Source organism: Ptiloglossa arizonensis, chromosome 5 (assembly GCF_051014685.1).
Source record: "Ptiloglossa arizonensis isolate GNS036 chromosome 5, iyPtiAriz1_principal, whole genome shotgun sequence".
Lineage (NCBI taxonomy): Eukaryota > Metazoa > Arthropoda > Insecta > Hymenoptera > Colletidae > Ptiloglossa > Ptiloglossa arizonensis.
In genome coordinates this window covers 13,243,842-13,269,136 of record NC_135052.1, presented here as the reverse complement: position 1 = coordinate 13,269,136, position 25,295 = coordinate 13,243,842, and the positions used below count along the sequence as shown (strand labels likewise).

Sequence of the window (25,295 nt, the reverse complement as noted above, 5' to 3'; positions counted from 1 at the left end):
TAGAATGCTTTAAATTAGATTTGCATTAAACGCTTTATTTAGCTAGTATTATTTTTGAGCTTGTTGTGTGGACTTTTTGCAATGTTTTGTAGTGTATAATGTTTTGTATACATACATAGCATTTATAAAATTGACAAAATAACTGAAAAATATCACATTGTGAACAAACAGCATATTATATGAGTGTTTTAATTTTCTCTTGTGTTTTTTAAATTTGTGATATTTTTATCAAAACGTTTTCCAATCTTTTGTTTGTTTTTTCTCTTTTGGTTTGATGTTTTGCGTGGCGCTCATAGCGTTTACTTGCAACATGGAGCTAGTCCATATCATATGCTCGTACCCAGACTGCACGCACAATATTCCTCATACAACCCAGTATCCAGACAGGATTCAGAACTTCAAAGCTTGAGCAGTGATGCACGAACTGAATCAGACAATATGTCTCTCACCGATTCATCAGTGTAAGTTTTCTTTATTTTATTTAACATACAGAAAATGAATCTTTATTCACTAAAGACTATTAACGTATATTTGGTATTTTTGTCAGATTTACCTAGTTTTTATAAATTTATTACATATACTCTTGTGTACAAATACATATGCTTATACTATGAGGTTTTCTTCATATTTCAGGGTCTCTCATTTTAATAATTCAATGATCTGATATTAAAGTATTGTTGAGAATTATATGAAAAATAATGATTTTGGTACAAGAAAAAATATTATTTTAAAATTAGTTATGTTTACTGTGTTATTTTATCTTTTTAAGATTTTCTACAAATATTTATTTATTTTTCACAATATTTTTTCATAGCAATGTTGAGTATAAAAACTGTATGTTTCATATATTTAAATAATTTTTATACTAAGTGTTGAAACTGCTTTAGTGAATCATAATATCGAAAATAACAATTTAATGCTTGAATGTGTATCAATTGTTACTTTTAATTCAATGAATGAAGGAAAATTTTCTGTTCTGTTTTTATATTTTCTTCCTGTGATACATTCCCTACATTTCATATATTTCAATTGTATTACTAGATCAATGTAGAAAATCTAATTTTACTCGTGGAATCATTACGTAATTACTAAAAAAATTTGTTGCATTTTTATTTACAGTGATGGAATGTCCATGGGAAAACAACGAAGTAAAAAACAGTATATAAGACAATGTAGAGCTATCAAAGATTCAGCTAGTTTAAATCGTGATCCAATGGCACATCATTCAATCATCCCTCGTACGCAACGAGTACCACGTGATCTTATGCATCCGCTAAAACCAGAAGAATTTGCTCAAGTGCTTATTGAGAAGTTAGAGAATGTCAAACGCGAAAGAGAATCTCAGGAAAAACTTGATAGGCATTTGCAAGAAAGTGACACGATTAATAAGGATGTACCTTTGGAGATGCCAAGTGGGGCTCCAAAAGCGCTAGCTGACGCACTGAGAGAAAAATTATCGATAGAAGAAGATAATGATCAAGCAATTCTGGACCAACACGTATCACGAGTTTGGTCAGATTTGACACCTTCTCGATCACCTGGACTCGCATCCCCAAGACTGCATTCGCCTGAAAGAAGACGTTCTACGCACAATTATCCACGGTCGTACAAACAGAGGAAAGAGAAGGACGTGTTCTCTACATTTTCAGCAGATAGCGGTAATATTCACGATTTTCAAGAAGGCAGCGATCTTATCGGAGCTGGCTCCATGAGTTCACTAGGATCTCACTTGCCTAAATCTAAATCCGTGCCATCTGATTACGCCGATTCCCTCCATAAACAAGACCTGTATCTTCAAGGTATACATTAGATTCAATAGAAAATACATTTTAACACAATACTAATATAAGAAGTTACTGTTAATATATGTATATAGGTATATAGGTTTGTTATTTTATTAAATAATTATTGCATTACAAATTTTTATAGGTCATGATCAAAGATTCCGAAGGTCAGACATGACTAGGAGATCAGCCACAAAGAAGTCTATGACGGAATTAACCGATAGTGGTGTAAGCGTTGTAAGTGATGCACCACCGTCGACGATTAGCAAAGATATTCGTCTTTTATCGTGGCTTAAAGAAACTGACAAGAAAGATGTCAAGCATAGTCGTCATGGGAAAAAATATGGATCTCGCAGTGGTTCTTTGGAAAGGACGAACAGGGAAACATGGGGTGTTCCTGCCCAACCTTTTGTTGCTGATCCAGGAATGCCGCCTTTACCGCAACCTCATACAGTAAATATTCATCTATTATTACTTAATATTATTCTGTATTTATTATACGTTTTTATAATTAGTACAAATATATCGTTCATAGATAAATCGATATGCGAGATAATAATATTACGCAAGTTATTTCAATGTATGTTTATCATGAATCTAAAAGTATGTTATTATTTTATTAAAAGGCAACTCAATTAGAAGAAGCAAGAAGAAGATTAATCGAGGAAGATAGGGCACGTTCAAGTTGTAAACAACGCCATTCTAATATTTCTAAGCAATCATCGTATGAGCCTACATTGCAGAGTCAATCTTATGTCCAATCAAATCAATCAACGTTAAAGAAGACAAAGCAGGATATTGGGGATTTTACCACCGTTGTGTTCAGTTTCTGTGACGAACAGTTTCCTTATAGGACTAAAATTCCTGGTCATAACGTCACTTTAAAACAATTTAAAGAATACCTTCCTAAGAAAGGCAGCTATCGGTAAGTACAAATTGTATTATTTTGTATTACACGGGGTAATATGTTATAATGTTTACAGTTACTGTATTTACGCACACGCGCACGCACACATGTATATGTATATATATATTCTTTTTGTAGATATTTCTTTAAAACTGAGTGCGAGGACTTGGATACAAAGGTTATACAAGAAGAAATAACTGATGATTCTGAAGTTTTACCGTTGTGGGAGGGTAAAGTTATGGCGCAAGTCAAGGCGCTTGAGTGATAGACTGAAACAAGGATACTCTCAATAAAGAACGTGCTAACTTCGAACAAGTGCCGCAACTAATTTTATTTAAGAGGACCAGCATTCTATAAGAAGAAACCTAATAAGGCGATACTCGGTGTTAGTTTATTAAAGTTGCTAAAGCGGTTTCTTCCGCTTCAGTTAACCGAGCAAGTGCGTTTAATCGATGAAACAAAAATCTGTCAACGAACAAACCCGTTATATGTTTATTAAGTAAAAGAAAAGAAAACAATACCGTATTTAGCTACATATAGATTTTATTGGACATTAATCCTTAATTAATGGAATTTTTTACAGGATTCGCATTTTTTGTTTTTTTTTTTTTTTTTTTTTTTTTTTTTCTTTTGGCATTTACTTTTGATTTTAACAAAACATTGCTTCAGATATTTAATAATATTCCATGTTTGTTCATTATCATTATGAATTCGACAATGGAAAAAACACGCACGTGGTGTCGCTGAAATGTATATAATTCTAACTATGATTTTTATGAAATGTGTCCCTTTTTATAGCGAAGGTTTTGCTAAAAAAATCAAAACGGAAACGGACATAATTGTAATTTGACCACTTCCAATAAAACTGGATAAATTGCAATTATGTGCGACTTCATTGAACTTTCAAAAAGGCAACATTCATTTCGATAACAGAGATTTCGCAGAAACGGAATACCATCGTAATTGCATTTGGTTCTCTCCAATCAATTTGGACAAGCTGCAATAACATCAGAAAACACTGTATATTGATTGAATAATTTCTTCCTCTTAAAGACTTCCCATAGTTTTCCAAACGACTGTACAAAGGCCCGCGTAGTTCATCGCCTTAGTAAGGTCTGTATAGGCCCTAGTTATACATAGGAAAGAACATTATTACAAATTAGTTTTTAAGAGGATATATTACGTGCATTATAAATACACACGCTCTGTTTAATATACGTAATATATCGCCCATTCGAAATACTGTGAAAAAAAAAAATATTAAGAATACAAATCATGTTTTGTCGTACCACCATTATCACCCATTTGACATTGTAACATAAGCTCCTGCATAACGTAACACATACCGGAAAATAGACGCGCAATATGCAAATTGGCATCCGGGGGGGTGGGGGGGTGGGGGATTAAAACTACTTTGGTGGAAAAAAGAATCATTAATATCTAGACCGTAACAATGTTTTATCAGGTGCGAAAAATTGTGCCTTTTTAGTGCAGTAAGATCGAAGTAAGCCTAAGGAAAAAAAAGGTTAAGAGATACTTATAAATTGGAGACCAGCGGGTCTAATATCGAGAGGATAAATTTGATACACCGAACGTTTTGTATATATTTTTTTCCAAACTTCATCGTAGTCTTTGCAAGCTTAATCATTAGTATCGTTAACGCTAAAGAATATTATCAGCATCGTTATTTTAAACACTTGCGTTTCAATATCGAATTCTCGACGATAATACACGACGACCATTCTTTTTCTTTCATTTTCATGATTCTGTTAGGAAATGAATTGTATATGTATAGAAAAAAAGAAAAAAAATCGAACGTGTGATTAAATCTTCTCGAACGGCCTTCGCATACTGGTTCGATTCTTATAGTCGTAGGCGCTCGCTTCCTAAAACTGATTTTTAAATTTTTGACAGAAATGCAGAGACGAAGAAATGTAGTATCTACATTAAAATGAATTCAATGACGCCGAAGCTGGAGGCGATGCACCGTGGCTGATAACAGTTTATTGTATGTAATTGATTATCTTTAATTAATACCACGAATGATAAAGTGTTCCTGTACCTAATTAATTAATAATGATTATTATTGTATATCAAAAGTATTGAGAATAATAATGCCATTTTCACTGGATTACATGAAATCTATTGTATTGTGTTATTTTGGAGAGTACCTATGTCTATATTATTCAAGGAATTTTGTGTATTTTCAGAGCTTAGTTGCAGGTAGTTGATAAGTTATTGTAAGGCTTACCATGTGTCAGAAGTGTAGAAGAAGATTGAAATGCGTGGAAAAGAAGATTAACATCGACAATCGTCTATCCCTCGTCATCGTATCGTCTCTATCCATTCACTTAAGTTATCGTATGAAATTAAATGGCGAACTTTTAAGCATATAACACAGAATACCAATTCTCGTATGTTACGGCTAGCTCTTTTTCGATTATCGACGGCGATCGCTACACGATATTTGTTTTGTATAACTATTACAGGTATAAGAGTGTATTTTCTATTCTTTACACGAAAGAAATAACAAAAGTGGATTAGCTCAAGGTGGATGTCATTATGGTTAGCGTCTTCAATAACAACAGCGGATGCGGTCATGCAGAATTTTGAAGAGGCAATTTCGTATCGTTAATTTAAATAAAGCTTCAGTTGGGTTTAAAATTGGCAGCACAATAAAGAAACAGTGTGTGCGTAACTATATAGCTTTACAAAATACATTAGTTGTAATAGAATATACGTATATTATATAAGCAGGCAAGTGAATACGACGACGTTCTTCAAAATCTTGTGTCATTAACCGGCGAAATAAAAATTATTTCTTAAAAATGTGACTACGAAACAACAAACTATGAGATATCAGTTTCTGTTTTGCAATACTTGTACATATATTTCCATTTTTTAAGCAAAACTATCGTCAAAACGGCGTATCAACGATACAGACTATTAAACAGTTGGATCTGTAACGAAACCAGTTTGTAGTTGAAGTTAAAAGACGTTTAATTAGAGATATTCACTTATTTCTGTCGAATAAAATATTAAGTTCTCAGAAAGACTTGAATACGACCAAAATGACAAAATGAACACAATGGAACCATTTTCTAGTTTACGAGACATAAATCTTCGTGTATTGAGCAATGCACACTTTCTAAGTTTAGTATTCTCAGTGTGCTGTTACAGCGCGTTATACATAAGCTGTATCGTGACGAAAAATTGTATCATGGATACGGAAAGCGACGCGCAGAATTATTTATATGATTATAATATTGCCCAAAATATTTTTTATTATAGTTGTCTGAGTACCTTCTATTTTGTTATATTGAAATAGGGAAATATATATACACGTTTATACATATTTCTATATTGTTTTAATAAATAATTTAGTATTATGTAACGTTAGGACTTGCGATACATTGGTACCGATCAATTGTTTTCTCATTTATGTTCGCATCCACTTTTACCTTCCTCTTTACGTAAAAATCGGAACGAATGTTCATTTCTTCTTCATTTGTTCGAACGTTCATTTGAAAATAAGTATCTCTTTATCTATTGGCTTAAGACGTGTATGCGCAACTACAAATTTCCTCTCGACCCTTACTACGTTACTTGGTGAAAATACTCGTATACCTTGCACCAGTACATCCTCGCATCTTCTTTCAAATTTTATGTAAATATGTAAAGAGGACTGTAGATTTGTAGGACACGTAACCTTGTTGTTTTCAGATGTCAAGACCAGGCCCAGCAGGAGACATTATCAGCGGTATAAAGTAATGATAATGATGCACACGATGGTGCCTTGACCATGAAAGTAATAATTGTTAGGTATACTATTTTCTAACGGATACACTTACGTCTTTCCTCGGTAAACGAAATTATAATTACGGTTTCAAAGATTCGAACAAGAATGTTACGTACGAACGTACGATTATTTTTTAATCGATCGACGTGTTATCTTAAAACACACGGGACATCCTAAATGTATCGATTTTGGGTATATCTTCTTAAACCTTTTCTCTATTTTTTTTTTTTTTTTTTTGCTTTTAAACAATAGTATATATTTAAAGAGCATTACATTTCGTGAACTTTTCAAAGACATCGGAATCGTTGGTAAATATCCATCGTGATCCCAGAAACGACAACACACCGTGACGAACGTAATAATTTTTCAAACAAAATTAGTCTTGGTCTAGATAGTCTTGAATCAACACGAAAAATCGTGATTTCGAATGGGTTCATCGTTGAAGATAAACACCGAACATTTATCTCGTGCTGCGCCAAGAAACTCAGAGTCTCGGAGATTGATTAAAGTTACGAACAAAAAAAAAGAAAAAAAAGTTGAAAAATAACACAACGACCGAGACATTGTTACCATGGTGCAAAGGTGGGTAAGTCGTTCGTGTGTCATTTTTTAAATAGTTTTATCGTTAACGTTCGACGACGTTACATAGTTTCAACCGGGATATTGGCAATAATTCGAAAAAAATGTTAATACCGCGATAAATGAATAGCGCAATCGATCATTTCTATTCTCACAGAGGTCTCGACGTGTTGTCGTCAGAGGTACGATCAACCCTCGAAGCTAACGAGGGATTAACAAAAAGATAAAATACATACTATCGATCGCACTCCAAGAGATTACACCTGAAAAGATAAAACGAAACGCGTCCGTCTAAATTTCATCGTATTCTTTTCGAAACTATACCACACGGTCGCTAAACCAAAGAAAAAAAAAAAAAAAGAAAAGAAACTTTTCGACGAAAGAACCGAAGACTAGTATCATTGATTCGAAAACGGGTCTCGTTGTCCTAGAGCCGTAACGTGTTTCGAATTTGATACGATGTCGTTGTACATTTGTTTATTTCTCCCCGATAGCGCTCGAATAGGAATCACCTTTGCGACAGTACCGAGTATTTCTACGGTGAAGTATCGGTGAGCCCGTTAATCGGGAAACTTCCGAATTTCCAGGTTTTCTAAATCGAACCGACGTTACCGTGCGCGGGGTTGGATCAACAATTGCCGAGAGAGCAGACATCGATACGAATCGGCCTCACGCAGTGTCCTTATGCATCCGATTGGATTGTTCTCCAGTGACGTTATTGCTTTAAAGACGGTAAACGGAGAAGGGGAGAAGAAGTTACGGCACAAACTGTCGAAGAACCACGACGCATTTAAATGGTCGATCGTGTATTGCCGTGGATTCAGTCGTCAGCCTCACGAAACCGGATTGAACTTCGCGCTTTACGCTCGTGCCCTTACGGTCTTCCTCTTCCTTTCAGTTTTTTCACATAAATGTGTCACGAGACCGTATCGATAGCGATCTATTCTTCGAGGCGCTCGTTTCCGCGAAGGAAAAGCTCGCACCAAAGTGGAAAAGTTTTGTGATCGTAACACGGGCTCACATGAATCGTTTTCACCGTAATTTCTTTCGCGGTATCATTTATTTCAATTGATCGCGGATAGAATGTGTCGTGGATGCAAGAACAAGTAACTTCCGGTTCTTGGTCGTACGGTTGTACGTCGGTAGATCGAAATTAGGACTAATTTTCACGGTGATCCTGTTCGCGTTTGGTCCTCGTTTATCCCCCTCCTCCCGTCTCCACGAAACAACGGTTGACAAACGAGGTGACAACTGGAACAACGAGCGTTGTAAATCGTTTACTGTGTAACATTTTAGGTGAGTGGAATTTTCATTTTCTTTCCGTGTTATTAAGTTTTCGGGCGAACGATCGTTTCGGTGTGCTTCCACACACGCTTGGGAACGATTCGTTCTCAGAAACGATCAATTTTTGTCTAACGTTCGTGGTGAAAATATTAATAGTGTTTAAAGCACGACGATCCCTAAAACGAAGTCCACGATTCGATACCGGTTTGTGGAAAAAATGCTGCTCCCTGGAAAATGTAGAAAATTGCATTATGTTGTTACAATTATTAGGGAGGTGGGAGAGGGAAGGGGGGGGGGCGTTTCTTTTTTATAGATTCGTGTGTAATTAGGAAACTGTGTACGCGGCGTGAAAATTGTTCGAAAAATTATAGAGCACGGTAGAAAAATTGTAAGAAAAAACCGGTTCTTATCGGTTGTGTTTAATACAAGGTACACCGTGGACATGATTTGATATTAGAGGAACATGTGTCTATTGGGTATTAATTCTTTGGCCTTTTGGAGCCTTTCATTAGGTAAAGTTATATCTTGCTGTCGTAGGATTAAATTGTATCCAACGAATTGTATTTTAATACACGATTACCGTATTCGTGGAGATTTTTGTCAAATGTTTACAATCTAATTTTTGGCTGCCATTTTGGTCTCCAGTACAGAGGGTTACACATTAGACAAATTTTTATGGAAATAAATCGATGTAATTTTAACGAAAATTTTCATCGAAAGATGTACTCGAAACAGTATTCGAATATTGTTATACTCGAACGATCGTATTATGAATCGAAATTTTGTTTACGTAGGTTTCGCTGCATTAATTTAAAAATAATTTTCTCGACCAACGTTTATCCACACTGGTCTAGATTCAATCAAAAAGTGTTCGCTAATACGTTCGGTTGATCGAGTCGTTTATTCAGTTTTCTTTAAGAAAAGTTAGATCGACGAAAAAAATAAGCCAGATTACACGAAACGTTTTCTAGAGCATGTTGATGAATCACATGATGCCTGGAAAGACAAATATTGAATGTTACCGTATCACGATCAATTCAATTCGGTTTATCTTTGGTAGATGTCGCATTTTTAATGATCAGTTTAATTATTATTAGTTTTTGATGACGGTAAATAGCGTTGGGACTCCACCTAGTATATACTTGTTTGACTAACATTAAACGTTCCCTAATAATCGTGCTCAAATTGTATCGTGAAAATTCTAGCGTGTGATTAACAAGTTCACAGAGTACCAATAAACGAATCGGTTTACAATGGTTACAAAACGTAATATTGACTCACGGACACAAGCGAAGTCGGTACACATGTAACACATCGTTGATTCTCGCTTAGTCATACATTAATATTTATTCTTCCCAAATCATAATCGTGTAATTGTCATTGTAGCGTTTACTCGAACGACGTATTTCAATATTTTGAAAGCTACGTGTCTCCGCGAACTAAATAATAAAAATTTTAAATAACTAACCAACGGTTTCATTTTATGCAACACTTTTTTTCATTCGTAATATTTGATTTATTTGTACACTTTGATAATACGTTAATTTTTCATACATCTAAGTAAATTCCTTAAAGAAAAAGACTATGTCGTGTACGCTTTACGTTGATAAAATTTGGCTTTGTTAAGTATTTAATCGATTATCGATTCATTTGTAATTCATGTACATTTTTTGTTGTAATTGAAATTTGCTAAGTTATCACTGTTTCTCCGTCGAAAGGAAGAACGTACATATTTGATATTGTTAAATACTTATGTACGTGTATCAATTTATTTTATTACTATTAATTGCAACGACAAAGTCTCTTCGACGACATTCGTTTATTTTTCAAAAATTCATATTCTCGAATAATTTTCAATAGTTTCGAGTTTCGTGCGTCACGGACGGATACAAGATTTTTTGCGCATTATAATTCGTTGATCCGAATTAACAAATGAATGAGAATCGTTGTCGCTAAAATTGTGTAAACATCAAATTCAAAATTTTGCACCGCGGTCAATGATTGAAACGTGTAGTACGAGCTCACAAGGTTACCCGATTCTATGATATATTATCTTGATGAAGTACTAATTGCTCTTAAATCCCAAGTTATTGACTCGTATCAACAATAGCTGTTACACGAAAGTGCTGATTGCAATCAATGCCAATCGAATCGTTCGTTTCAGTATACTCTGATATTAATGTGTAGTTGAATCGAAGTAGAAGCTTTGGTCTACGAATATCGTTGTTCTATCATTTTGCAGTACACGAAATTAAACAATTCTATTAAAATAGGAATAACATTGCTTATACGTATCTTTGATTACAGATTCCAGTGAAATTCTTTTACAACTATCGAACATACAAAGTCTTTTGTTAATAGACCTTGCAGATTACTCGTAAAATGGAATGTAACAAAATTATATATTTACAATCAACGTAAGAATATTTTATCTACATCGATACTCTATGGAATGTAAAAAATAATACAAACATTTTATAAACTATCAGTGATCGATCAATTTATGGGGATTCGTGTATATCTTTTACACCATTTTTTTTTCTTTTTAAATATAATCGATTCGACAAAAATAATTGCTCGAATCTTTGGAAATCATCCGTTTTCCTAAAAATGTCACTTACGTTCATTTAAATATCCCTAATGACATCTGTATGCACCTAATAAGAATTAAAATCGTACTTTTCATTCCATCTTCGCGAAAATATTACCAATGAATTGACGAGGTTCCCTCGATGAAAATGAGTCCAATCACGAGTACATTGAGACTACGTTTAACTACACGTGTTTACAGAATTCAGAACTGATTCAAAGTAATTAAAAGTAGTCCTAACGCGATCGTATTTGGACACATATTCATCGGGAGACATTCGCCAATTCATTTGTAATACTCTCGTGAAGATACAACGAGATCCAGTTCGAGTATTTTCACACGAAGAAGTGTAAAACGTAGGAGAAACATTTTTCGTAAGAGATTTCCTTTTTTGAGAAAAATGACGACGCGTTGTATCGTATACTCGATCCACCGAGCAATACAGTCAACAATTTTTCAATGAGAAATTAAGATCCACCCAAAGCGGTGACCTTATCTCATTATGTATATTTGATCACCGAATGCAGCATACACTTACGAAACACTTGTAACGAAATCGATTAGACCTAGTTCACCGTGAAGTGCACGTGTATCCAGCGTACACTGCTCAAGACTCGTCTTTCACGAAAAACAAGGCCCTTTGCGACTCAATTTCTCACGTAGAATTATCACCGTCTCCACGTACGACGATCTACGGGACACCCTGTATCGTTAAAGAATGTATCTAGACGCTTGTTCTACAAGGACGTGCTCTATTCATTTAATCGGACCGATTAGATAAAATCTACTTCCGTATTTTTCCGTCTGCAAATCTCATATATTTACCTATGTTCTCATCTAACATCGACGGAGACGCGAATCGTAAAATAACAATCTTCTCTCGTAATATAAACAGAATCGAAACGCTTCTTTCGCGGTTCTAAGTGCAATGCTTACATCGGCTACCGTTAACCCGGTACCTGGTCGTAATAGGATGAAATTTTCACGAAGAAAGATACGGACAGTCCAAAGCGTTTACCTAATTCCGCTTGCACGTCTTTATCGCGATCTTCGGAGCTCCTTTTAATCGCCCGCAACTAAGCATTTAAGTAAGTAAGACGCCGAAGCGCACGTGCCGCGTGGAATAGCGCATATTAACTCCTATTGTGCTCGCGTGGATCTCTCTATATTAGTCAAAGGACGTAATACCGTGCGCGATGAAATTGCTGCTGCTTATTTGCAATAGAAAGAACGCTGCTGGATCCATTATCGTCGATAGCGTCGCGTACGTGTCAATAGTGGTACTTCTCCCTCGGTTTGCAATTAAGACCGTTCGGTTTTATATTTTCGGCCAGTGACGAATATTTCCCGCCGCGGCGATAATTTCTGTTCTCCCGTAAATTATTCCTAATAGATGGAACGCGATGCAACGGAACGATAAGAAACCACGTGAAAAGGACACCGGGTACCGATACATTTGCGAATAATAATCGCGAATGGACGTTTCAACGGACTTGAACGCATCGAGTATCATTTGTATTGATCGTTCAAAGTATTTAGAGCAGAGTCTAGTCAAATGATTTATTACCAAGATTATAAATCGTATCATCGGATAATTATTATTATATTTAACCGAAGTGGTTAATTTGGCCTGCTTCGGACTTCGTTTTAAAATCAATGGATAGTTAACGATGTCTTTGCCGAAATGTTCAGCGATAATTATGGAAATAAAGAGGTTACATTCGTAAATTAATTCGCCTTTTCCTCTCTCCTTAATTTTAAAGATACGTACATGGTTCCGTACAGACAACGATACGTTCACCGTTGATAGTTCTAGCGTTACAATTGTAAATTGTACGGTAGGATAATTATTGTTAACAATGGACTACAAATCGTGCGATTCAATGATCGGACGAATATTATTAACGTTATCAAAATATCGAATATTTCGTTCGATACGAAATATTATTATACTGATTATACGGTATCACTTTCTGGTAAATTATTCAAGAACTCGATTCTTTAATTATATTCGATCGTGTTTGAAGTAGTCATTTGGTCCTGCGGACTAACGATCACGTAGGTGCATACAGATTTTTACGCGTGACTCGGTAATTTTCCGTTTCATTGGTTTTCGTGACATTTTATTTACTATTCAGATCTTTCTGGCGATAATCTCGATGAAATATGTTCATACGTACACTCGGTGTTACCTGTTGCCTGGTAGGAGATCGACGTCCATTGTCTACCATATTGAAAACTTCTAAGAAGTGTTATCAGTCGCTCAGATTTTATTATCGAAGAGAGCGAACCTCGCCATCCGATTTACCTGCTGCTAGAATCCTTGCCCGATGATCGAATGTCGAACTCGGTGAACTTTGTATCGCTGATTCCACCGACGAGCGTCCAGCTAACTTTCCAAGCTCTTGATTTTACCAATTTTCCATCCGAGAACTGCCATACCACTTATACCGAATCGATTTGCAAGTTCCCTGTCAGTCTGTACACCGTAACCGGACTTTCCGTTTTTAGAGGCTAAAATTATATTAGTAGATTTTTCGAACAGACGTTTCGTACGTTCAAGCCTGATGCCTCTTCATTAGAATCGTGTTGTGTGCAATATGCACGGTTACGTCATCCTATACAAATGCAAAGTTTCGTCCAGCAATTTTCCCCACATATTTTACCATTCTCTCGTGTGTTTAATTTTATACAACTGTAGAAATAAAGGTATTCGATGTCTGTTTATATCACACCGTACCATCCATTTGTCGACGGTCCAATGATGTTTCTAGTTTTCACGAATCATAATAGCAATAATTAAAGAGAATTGTTTTGATCTTTCGAAGCGTTTCTTGGAACTGTGAAACTGGTTCCAACACCTCTTTGGGTTTCGTTCTGGATTTGTCGGTTGAACTCGTCCGAAAGACTCGATCCAGCATCTAATACACTTTGTGCGAAACGATAATAATTTCAGTCATCCCTGAAACTCAAATAATTCAAATTTCTTCTCAGCGTGGTTCATTTTATGTTTACTTTTATAAATGCAATTGATTGTACTGCCATTGATGTTGTACGTGTACTTAACGGGGTCTCAACACCCCGAAAAAGAATCGTTATTATTATTAAAAAGGTGTATACCGTCGGTATTTAAAATAAGTCAGTGTTTGGTCAGTTATTAAAATAAAACGAAACGCAGCACGATAACTAATATTGTCAAATTTAGGAGAGAACGTGAAAGAAAGATCGATATTATGTTACAAAACGAACGCGTAAAATTGCGCGAAAGTTGCTAAAGTTCAGTTGCTGAAAATATACCGTTATTATCACCGCGCTAATAACTCTCTAATTTTAAAAAACAAAGGATATGATAAATTGCACGATTGGCGGCGAAGTTGCTAAAAACACGACCGGTATTTCTGAAACAAAAATTCGTAATAATAACAGACGATCGAATACAGCGGTGAGAGATATCGATAATTTAAAATTGATCGTTATTGCGGCATAATTAATCGGTGTTTAAATCGACTAATAATATTTACACTAAAAAAATATATGTCCAACGATACGGATACGGATCTTCTAATAATTTCGTTTAGAATGTTTCTAATAATAAAGTTTAAAAACGTAGCGTATATTCTTTTCACGGACTCTTTCCGTCTTTCAACAATATCTCTAAAACCTAATTAGAAGCTTTATCTATCGAAATTAGTACGTTTCGCTTCCATTGTTGCTAGTTTTTCTCTCTTTTTTTTTTTTTTTTCTTTGTCGGACGATTTCGGAGCTTCAAAAGTGAAACCCGACAACCTACATTTGCGCAGAAGTGTTCCAACCTGGAAGCCTGTTTGATAACTTGTATTGCATAGTTTTCCATAATCATCGGCTTTGGATGCATATATTTACGATTTCAAGGTAATGGTAGCAGTTCCACCAACCGACGATTAACATACGGCATAATTTGTGAGCAAAGATTTAAATGTGACGCGGCGGGAGTTATTCGAGTGTATCGCGTATTTGCATAGAAAAACACTGTTGATATGAATTAATTTACGATCGACACCGTTCGAGAGGAACGTATTAATTGCTCGAGGCCCGGCAAAGGAGAACCGCGTGACCGACGGAGTTGACTCAGAAGCACGTGAGTGGCACAGAATGACCGGTTGCACCAGCGAACCATGTGACACGCCCGCGGTAATACTTCTTTTTTTCATTTTCCCTCGTTTACGACTCGTTCACCTGTCTGAAAAACCGTAGCGCGTGACCGGGCAGGGGATTTCAAGATCGTGTGGATTAAAATTAGATCGTAAAATTAACGCAACGTACAGTGGAAAACAAAAATATTCGTATCGGCGCGAACATCGATGTAATAGACTTGCGTCGCGCTAAGGTTAGAATTCAGGAACTTTTTTCGAACCGAATAGCACAGGTTACCGGGCACAGATTAGGATTCGGCCACGACGAAACAATACGGGTCATTGGAAAACGTTTAGGATCTGAAGGAAAAGATTAGGATCTGGAACAACAGAGCATTCGTTATATAGTTGCAATTGGATACTCGCGGAAATACATACGTACATATGTCGCGTGCAACGAGCACGGAATTGGAACAGAACGCATGGAACGTGTTATTTAACGCCGAGAAGAATGCGTCGTGTTATAATAGCATCTGAAATCGAAGAAATTGAGGTAATTGATCAAATTAAGGGCACGTACGTGCGTACCTTTTTTTAACGAAAATTCACGCAGCACCGTGGACACGTCGTTTGCGAGGAACGTATTGTAAAACTGATGTATAAAATAAATCACGGATAGCCGGGAATTCGAAAAATTTGCACAGTATCAACATATCCGCGTCAGAGGAACACGTGAAATGGATTTTAAACGAATAATAGGATTATACGTCACATGGTTGATAAAAAAATTTAGTATAACAATAACACGCGGATCACGCAAAATCCAGCGGGAATCGTTTTCCAGGAAACGCATGACCGTGTAAATTCATATTTAAATAAATATTGTTTAAATATGAACTTTCGTTGAAATTAATTGGTAGATTGTAGTCGTAACTTTGATTTTACGTTCAATGTGTTTGTTTATGTCAAACTTTAGCGTTATTATAACAGATTATTTATTAATGTAAAACGATTCGTTTAGAGGTTATAACTTCGATTGTAATTTTATTTGTTGTATAAATTTTGTTCTCTACTGTACGTACGAGACGCACATTATTGTTTGTGTCACTTTCGTCGATGCAAAGGATCAACTTTTTTTGATTGCTCGCTGACTTTCATGCATATTTACTTGTCTCTTTCAACAAAGGAAATTCAAAGAACCGGTACTGAGATACTGCGGTTGGTTTTAAATTCTTAAATAAAGAATAGAATGCGATAGAGATATGGAATATTTAGCAACTGACAATAATATTCATACGCCGAGGCTGTAAATCGATCGCCGTCATAGTTCAAAACGTATATAGACACAATGTAATAATTTGTAACGTACAGATGTGAAATTTGGTGAAATCGTAACAATAACGAAAACACAACTCTGCGTACATAAGAAGAATCTCTTATCAGAAATGGTTAATCTTTGTTTTCTTCTGAAATTTTGTCCTTAATTACGATGAAAGTCAATCATTCTTCCTTTACAGATTGCTTCTTTTTAAATCCCATTTTTTACTAAAGGCGTTTAAAATGCGCAGTACGAGAAAACAATTTAATGAAAATTAACTACCAAAGATTGCTGTTCAAGGAGCCCTCTAACTTTTTAGGCGTGAAACTTTTGTTGTACTTTTTGTACATGTCGTTACATATGTGAATCCTGTATCATCGCTTTACAAAATTTTTCTATCGCTGTTTACTTTCAAGTGGATAACAATATAGATGAAATGTTCTTACATTGATCGTAAAAATATCATATCTGTTACATTTTATGAAAAAAAAATTAAACACGGAGATTCTGCTCACCTAAGTTACGCAACTGCAGTAATCTGCCATCTAGAGTTTCTGCTACGCCACTACAAGAAGTTATCGAGAAAGGGTAGCCATTCCCCTTGATCGGCAGAATCTGTGGCGCTACGTGTAATCGTTGAATTTTGGAAACAAGCATATACATATACATACATACATATATATATATATATATATATTCTTTCGTTAATAGATTACTCGATACGTAAACGTGTACAAATATTAAAGGCACAGGATTAAAAAAAGATATATTTGTAATAATAATAATTTATAAGCTAGAGGATGAGGTGGAAAATCGAATCGCCTATAAGTCAAATATTCTCTAGGTCGAGTGTAAACTTTAAGGGCCAATTTTTCGAAACGAGGTAGCATTCTCTTACGCCACGAATACGGTTCACGCATGACGGAGCTGCTTATTTTAGTCGCATTGCTGGAGAATTTCTCAATAATAATTGCACCGGTGGATTTGCAGATGAGGGCCAATTGCGTGTACTTTCCCCTGATTTAAGCCCTCTGAATTCCTATTTATTGCGAAATCTCTCGGTTTCTCGTATGAAATACTCCGAAATAAAACAAAACAGAACGAAGTACACGATAAATCGAAAATAGGATCGTAATTACGCAATGTCTCAAATGGATGTTTCTATCAGTCAAATATTTGTTATACTCACGAGATCAACGTGAACCTGGCTAAACGAACTATCAAACGCGTCATCGTAAATCATAATCCAGCTGACAAACATAATTTATCATTAATTAAGCGACGCGTTCATACGTAACTCGTCGCGTTTCGTAATGCGATTAATTAAAGGAATACGGGACAATATATTTTCAAGAGCGTGTTGCTCATAACACGCGCGAATTCAATGGAATGTACTGCATGCAGTTCGCAATTAATTAAACTCCGTGTGTTCGGAAAAAATTAGGGTTATGTTTTTCTTTTTCATTTTTTTTTTTTTTTTTTTGTTAAAGATGCATGAAAATTTTGTAGTTTACACTGCGAATAACATCTGAGTCGGTACATAAATTTTCGAAATAAACAAAATAAAAAAGAATAAACGATACTGTTTACGTTTGATCGTTGATATATTCTCCATTATTATCTATTATACAAGGGTCTGCCATCTAACGAACGATGATTTTAATACCGACTAAACAAAGCGATATTAATCTTGAGGCGAAATATCTTAAAACTACAATTGGAGACCCGATTGAACCTTGCACTTTTATTTTAACAAAACCCTATAAACTTCTTGCTTCGTTATTTTTTCAATACTATTATTTGTTGACGTTTCAAGAACCTAAAGGATAAATCGGGGAATTTATCGAACTTTTTCACAAACTTAATAGATGGAGCTCCGTACTTTATGATTGATAATTTCTTTCCAATAGAGTGTCGCAAAACGATAATCACAAAATTCGTTGGATAATACTGTTTTCGAAAGTTACAATGCTTCTCGGTATTATACGATTCGTGTTACGCCCCTTCACCTGCCTCGATGTATTAAACCATCGTCGCTAATAACAACCTAGGTGCAGTTGATACGGCGCTAAACATATACTTAAAAAAAAAAAGTTTACACGCGTATTCTACACCTCGATTCTAAGAAAATAGTCCCAATACCTATAAGTCTGAAAACTTTTTATCTCCAAGTATGGTCGATTTAAGTATCGGTATGAGTATATCTTATTATTGCATTTGCACAAGTAATCACGAGGGTTGTTCAAAACGGCCTCCGCGTGTGCAATATTCGTCAGTATTTTCCATTGGCCTAGAATACACTATCGAATTTAAGTGACTCCGTACAAAATGAATTAAGGACATTTGGATCAGGTAATCGAGTCAACAGGTACAATTGATTCATCACGTTTTACGTGCCTCGACATTTCTTACCCGATGAAAGACAGATTTTTCTATGTTAACGTGCAAACATGCTGCAATTTAAGTCCTCTGTATTTCATAAAGAATGCTTGGTAGAATTGTTTTTATAAACTTCGAGGTGCAGGATACGTCTGTAAATTTTCTGATACTACTATAGAAATACTCCGCACTCTTCTGTTTTAATTTATACTATTTCGGGTAAACTTGTATTCAAAATGATATTGGTGTGTAAAACAACAATAATGGAATCACGTTCTGATATCAATCGTAACTTTACGTGGCACGCTTCCCATTAAAGTAGGACAAGTACGATGTTGAATCGGGACAACGCATTATTCGGTGATGGTCGATGACGTTCGTTGAATTAAGTCGAATAAACAAACTAATTCTTGCATACGTACGTACTGTTGCCTACATTTACTTTATAAGTTTCCATTGAACCATTTAACAGGAATTGATCAACAAAAATGTAACTTTAAAATCAAGCATTGAAATTAATTCGATTCCGTTACGAAAGATTTGAAATAATATATTACGAACGGAAATTGAAAATATTATAGTTATCGAAAAATAGTCGAGTATAAAGAAAGATTATACTTTTAAATCGTAGATAACAATATTCTCGTTAATTATAACTTAACTGTCGAATAATACGAAAAAATAGTTCTCTCCTATATCTTAATTGTTATTTGTTCTGTTATCAAAAACCATAATCTATTTCTATCTTACTCTATTCTACTTTCTTCACTATTACTATACCTACGGAACTCTGTCGTTAGTATATATATGAATCATAAGTTCAACTAAAACTCAAATACAGAAGAATAGAGAATCATTTTTAGATTAATTTAAAAATATATACTTTTTTTTTTTTATTAAAAGCAATCTGTAGAGTGATCTCGTATTTTCAGGATGAGCAAACGGAACGCTAAGGGAGATGAAAACGAAGACAATAGAACCGGAACATACGTGAATCATGCCTTGAGCGGATCTGGAGATAGTATACATCTTGATAATTCGAACAGTTCTCGGACCCTACACGACTCGTATGAGAATCATCAAGGAATACAGGGTTCTTCGGATTTTATATGTAAATATATATATAGTAATTGAACGCTTAATTAAACATCGAATATAAACGATTGATTCTGAGAAAAGAGGGAATGCCACTTTGTCACGATATTACGTCTCTTCTTCTTTCCCGAAACTTGATCTTTTTCTTCGATCTGAAACCAATCTCGTTGTGTCTATAGGAAAACTGTATCGTTCTTCTCAATTACTATTTACCGTGTTGAAACATGAACGAACAGTGAGATCAATTTATGCTATAGTGACCATTATAATCTAGAAATGTTTGCTATTTACTAAACAAATCGTTTGTCTTATCTAAATTCGTATTTTTAACTAAAAATCTTGCAAGTCTAACTGCTTTTAACGAAAAGGAATGCTTGTGGATCGCTTTCAACGTGTATGACTAGTTACAGTGTTCTAAATGCACGATTCAAATTGTACTGTCAGTTTGTACCGCTGTATCGTCCATTTGATACTCATCGTCTACACAGTATCGCAGGTGTACTTCGTCAGGGGACACCTTCGCTCTATGGTATCCATAAAGAAATGTTCCTTAAAAAGGAACATTTCGTTTGCATTTTGTATACACCGGATAGTAGATATATAAATAGCGTGGTGTAGATCATAAGTTAAGTTCAGCAAATTCGTTGTTCCTTTTTAAACTTTATTTTTTACTCAATATTCGTACATTTGAATAATGATATCCAAATTCGGTTAATCCCGATCCTACTGCATTTTGTAGTTTAAACTCTATGGAATAACTCAGGGAAAGTTGTAATAGGCGATTTTTTCGCTTATTACGAGCAAATGAAAAACATTACAACGAGTAAAACGATAGAATGATACTTAAAAGATTGCACTTTGATACACGGAGTGTTCTGATTGTAAGTTCTATAACAACGCGATGTTAAGTAATTTCTGAACTAAAAATAAGACGGTTCTTAATTGTCTTTGAATAGGCATCAGCAATTGATCATTTAGTTTATTTACAATCAATGTAGAAGAAGAGATTTTATTAAACGAATAAATACACGATGATAAATGAGTTTGTTTTTCATAGTGGTGGAGGATCCTGGAGATGATGTGATCCAGGAGGAGAGTAGCCTCTTGAATTCAGTGTTACAATACACGAGGCGACGTTTTAGGTCAACATGCACGAAGAAAACTGTTTACAAGAGGCTACCGATTTTACGCTGGTTACCAAGATACAGTGGACCCGATGCACTCGGTGATCTTGTCGCTGGTGTTACCGTCGGTCTCACTGTCATTCCACAATCATTAGCGTATGCTAACGTGGCAGGTCTGCCACCTCAGGTGAGTCGGTTTTACCAATTCAAGCAAACATTCAATTTTTACGTTCAAGAGAAACAAAAGTAACATAGGTTTTTAATGTACGCCATTATATTTTTCAGTATGGATTATACGGTAGCTTCCTAGGTTGTTTTATTTATGTTATATTTGGATCCTGCAAAGATACACCTTTAGGACCCACTGCCATTATATCTTTACTTACTTATCAAACAGTTGCACACCTTGATGCACCAGTACAATATGCGATACTTCTTTGTTTTTTATCCGGAATAATAGAATTACTAATGGGTATATTTGGCCTTGGTAAGTATAGAAAAGCAACTCTTTTTTTAAATCCAAAATAGAAATAATTGCAACAATTTTAATATGCTTCTTAACTTTGTAAGATAGGAACACAACAATAAATTATGGTAACTTTTAGGCAGTAGTCTTAACAATTTATAACATTATATATATATATATATATATATATATATATATATATATATTTCAGGATTTTTAGTCGATTTTGTATCTGGACCTGTTAGTTCAGGCTTTACATCAGCAGTAGCTTTAATAATTGTTACTTCGCAAATAAAAGATATTCTTGGTATTCCTGCCAAAGGATCACAGTTTCTTGAAATGTGGAAAAGTCTTGCTGGACAAGTACACAAAACTTCAGCTTGGGATGCTGCACTCGGTGTAACTTGTATAGCACTTCTTTTACTTCTTAGGGTAAATATCCTGTGTCAAATACTTGTTAGTATTTTCTAATGCATTAGTGTAACAAATGAAATTCTGTTTGTTGTATTTTGTTGCAGCTTCTGGCAACATACAGTATTGGTCCTAAAGATGAAGAATTGCAGACCTCAAAATATCGTATTATAAATAAACTCATTTGGTTAATTGGTACATCACGAAATGCATTTCTGGTTATACTTTGTGGCCTTTTGGGATATAGTTTTAGCAAAGAATCTCCCTTCAAATTGGTTGGTAAGAAAAAATAAAATAGGATTAACAGTTTCAAAATTTTAATTAAAACAAAGAAAAAGTATGATAATTGAAAATAATACATTAGTAACATAGAAACCTAAATTGTATAAATAACAACGTAACATCATTTGTAAAAGTAATACTTTGTAAACATTTAATTTTTCATACAGGATACATACCGGGAGGTTTACCAACTGTACAATTACCAGCATTTAGTTATACCAAAAATGATAATATAACAGTGTCATTTGTTGACATGATTTCAAATTTGGGAAGTGGTATTCTTGTTTTACCACTCATTTCATTAATGGAGGACATTGCTATTTGCAAGGCTTTTTGTAAGCTTATATTTTATTTTGTATACTACACATAATTTTAACAAAGAAAGATGTTAGGTCTTATAGAATATTTTAGGCCTAGAAATCTTAGATCAAAATTCTTTTTACATCTTAAAATTGCCCTCTAAATGTTACATACAACCGAAAAAAAATAATATCGTATTTAAATATATTCAATACATGATGATAATTTTAAACTATTTGAGAGATTAATTCCATTTATTAATATTTACATAACTTGTAACATTACTTATTTCAGCAACTGGAAAATCAGTTGATGCAACACAAGAACTAATAGCGATTGGAATAGCAAACATTGGTAATTCTTTTGTTCAAGCTTTTCCTAGTACAGGATCTCTTAGTAGAAGTGCTGTAAACAATGCTTCTGGAGTTAGAACGCCGATGGGTGGTATTTATACTGGTAATTTAATAATCCATTGTTATACTTAATAACTTGCACTGTGAATTTGATAAAATTTTATCTTACCAAACTTACTTATAAAAGTAAAAGTTTCACATATTTATAATTTATTTTAGGTGCTTTAGTAATATTAGCTCTTCTTTTTCTCACACCGTACTTCAGTTACATACCAAGAGCTACATTAGCAGCAATTATCATAGCTGCTGTAATATTTATGGTAGAAGTTAAGGTCGTAAAACCAATGTGGAGAACGAAAAGTAAATTTATAATTTAAACTAGAAATTAAAAATGAAATTTTACCGATGTTAAAGAAATTAATACCTATTTTCTATATTGTTATTCTTTTTGTAGAATCGGATTTAATCCCTGGATTAGGAACTTTTATTGCATGTTTATTGTTACAACTAGAAATTGGAATTTTATGTGGTATTGGAATAAATATTTTGTTTATTCTCTATCATGCAGCACGACCAAAAATATCTGTAGAGAAACTTACCGTACGTATCATCTTTTGTTTTTAATTGTTAATTGCAATAATTTAAATAAAAATTACAAAATGCTTTTTCTTTTTCTTATCAGTGTGGATAATTCACAAAATTATTAATATTTTTCTAAACTGAGTTTTCATTGTCAATGAATTATGATTTATTTTGTATAGTATCCTAAGTGTAACAATGTAAAATTTTTTATGTTGCAGACTCGACATGGTATTCAATATCTCATGTTAACACCAGATCGCTGTTTAATTTTCCCATCAGTAGATTATGTACGAAATTTAGTAACAAAATATAGTCAACGTGCCGGAAGCGTGGCCACCCCAGTTGTGATCGATTGTTCGCACATTTATGGAGCAGATTTTACTGCAGCGACAGTAATTGAAACTTTAACAAAAGATTTTGCATCAAGAGGCCAACCACTTTTTTTCTACAATTTAAAACCCTCTGTTTATGCTGTTTTTGAGGGTGTTGCATCAACTGATTTTGTTGTGTATTATACTCAAGAGAAGCTGGATAATCTACTAAGAGACAGAGGATACTTAAAATAAATTAAATAGAATATGTTATTTATATGTATATGTTGATTTTGTTGTTACGAACTGAGTTATCACAATACCTTATATTAGTTATATAACTTCATTCCATAGAAAGTTGTTAAACATCTTTCTTAATTGCCTTTGATCACAGAAGTATATGAAATGTAAAACAGATACTTCTATATTTTCAATGAATTATATCCAGCTTCATAATATTTTATATTTAAAAATACATTACAAACAATGTAATGAATATTCATATTAAATGTATTACATCATGTCATGTTTACAATAAACAACTTTGTCATACATCATCATTAGCTATAAAAAAATATCTATCAACAATTACTGTTGGCTGCTAATTTTTTATGCGATCTACATTGAATAAATAAAGCTGTCCACAAACAATAGAATGTGACACTTGTTAAGAGTTTTGAGCAAACACAGCATATAATACAATTTTACAAATTTTATTAATTTTTCGTTATCCCTTATAAACTGTGATTTGTATAAAATAAATGAATGTTTTAAATATTGAAATAATTATTAATAATGATAAAGTTATTTTGTAAATAGTAATAATAGTAATAGAATTGCAGTATAGAGTAGACCTATTTTGTTTTTTACATTCGTTTAACTTTATCGACTTTGGTGATTTGATTGAACATGATTTCCAGGACCATCGTCGTTAAATATAGATTGCGTTGCAAAGTCACCAATTTTTCACGATGTCAGTACTTTAGTTATGTGCCTCTGTTTTCGTAAGAGGCTGAATTTATTCTACACAAATAAGATATAGAATAAACATTTCATCTCACGAAAGTGGTATCACAAATGAGGTATTGAGTAAACGTTACATCTTATAAGAATTATTGTCACATGATCTAAAATACCAATCTCATAAAATATTAATGATTCTTGAGCGACCTCTTTATTTACAAATAGTGATTCCGGAAACTATATTCACTAGAACCAGTGAGGTCGGTAAAGGTAGTAAGTATAGAAAATCTATCAATCTCAGAAAATATTGTAACAGTAAATGCCATTTGTTCTCAAAAATAAAACATAGAACATTTTAAGAACAAAAAACCAAGAATATTTATTATAATAGAGATTAATTATTTGGTAGCAATCAAAATCACAGATGAGCTATAGATGAACTTTGATTTCAAGAAAATAAAAATAGTTTAACAGCTTACTAAAGTTGTCCAACTAATTGTCTATTCTCAGACCTTTATTTTGCAAAGTGTATCTTATATTCTAAGGAAGGAATGATCAAATAACACTTGATAGTTTCATGTCACTTGCCCTGCCTCTTAATTTAAGATCACTTAAAGAAAATGCAAGCAAAGCAGGAAAAGAAAGGTGAATAAATA

The 25,295-nt window shown here is 34.1% G+C and overlaps 2 protein-coding genes across 3 annotated transcripts in view; both read left to right on the top strand.

Moving 5' to 3' along the window:
• The window catches only part of Axn (protein axin), a 30,223-nt gene extending 26,153 nt beyond the window's left edge, over positions 1 to 4,070 (top strand). Inside the window, exons 4-8 of one of the 2 annotated variants that reach the window (XM_076312053.1) lie at positions 297 to 461; positions 1,120 to 1,799; positions 1,930 to 2,237; positions 2,411 to 2,709; positions 2,830 to 4,070. In XM_076312053.1, coding sequence (XP_076168168.1) covers positions 297 to 461; positions 1,120 to 1,799; positions 1,930 to 2,237; positions 2,411 to 2,709; positions 2,830 to 2,956 — 1,579 coding nt within the window. In that variant the 3' untranslated portion in view covers positions 2,957 to 4,070. The remainder of the gene's footprint in view (positions 1 to 296; positions 462 to 1,119; positions 1,800 to 1,929; positions 2,238 to 2,410; positions 2,710 to 2,829) is intronic. The other variant, XM_076312054.1, reaches the window with a different exon arrangement.
• A 3,748-nt stretch (positions 4,071 to 7,818) lies between these two features.
• Esp (Epidermal stripes and patches) lies at positions 7,819 to 24,453 on the top strand. Its single transcript, XM_076311932.1, has 11 exons — positions 7,819 to 8,365; positions 19,685 to 19,863; positions 20,905 to 21,158; positions 21,257 to 21,458; positions 21,649 to 21,869; positions 21,956 to 22,127; positions 22,298 to 22,465; positions 22,725 to 22,886; positions 23,003 to 23,143; positions 23,238 to 23,383; positions 23,584 to 24,453. Exons 2-11 carry the CDS (start codon positions 19,686 to 19,688, stop codon positions 23,929 to 23,931), a joined length of 1,992 nt encoding a protein of 663 aa, XP_076168047.1. The 5' UTR covers positions 7,819 to 8,365; position 19,685; the 3' UTR covers positions 23,932 to 24,453.
• Positions 24,454 to 25,295: the final 842 nt, after the last annotated feature.

Bases quoted from the DNA above. Each gene is read 5' to 3' on its own strand.
- Esp (XM_076311932.1), top strand. From the start codon at position 19,686: ATGAGCAAACGGAACGCTAAGGGAGATGAAAACGAAGACAATAGAACC. The intron at 21,459-21,648 runs GTAAGTATAGAA...TATATATTTCAG, and splicing joins AATGGGTATATTTGGCCTTG to GATTTTTAGTCGATTTTGTA. The intron at 23,144-23,237 runs GTAAATTTATAA...TTCTTTTTGTAG, and splicing joins ACCAATGTGGAGAACGAAAA to AATCGGATTTAATCCCTGGA.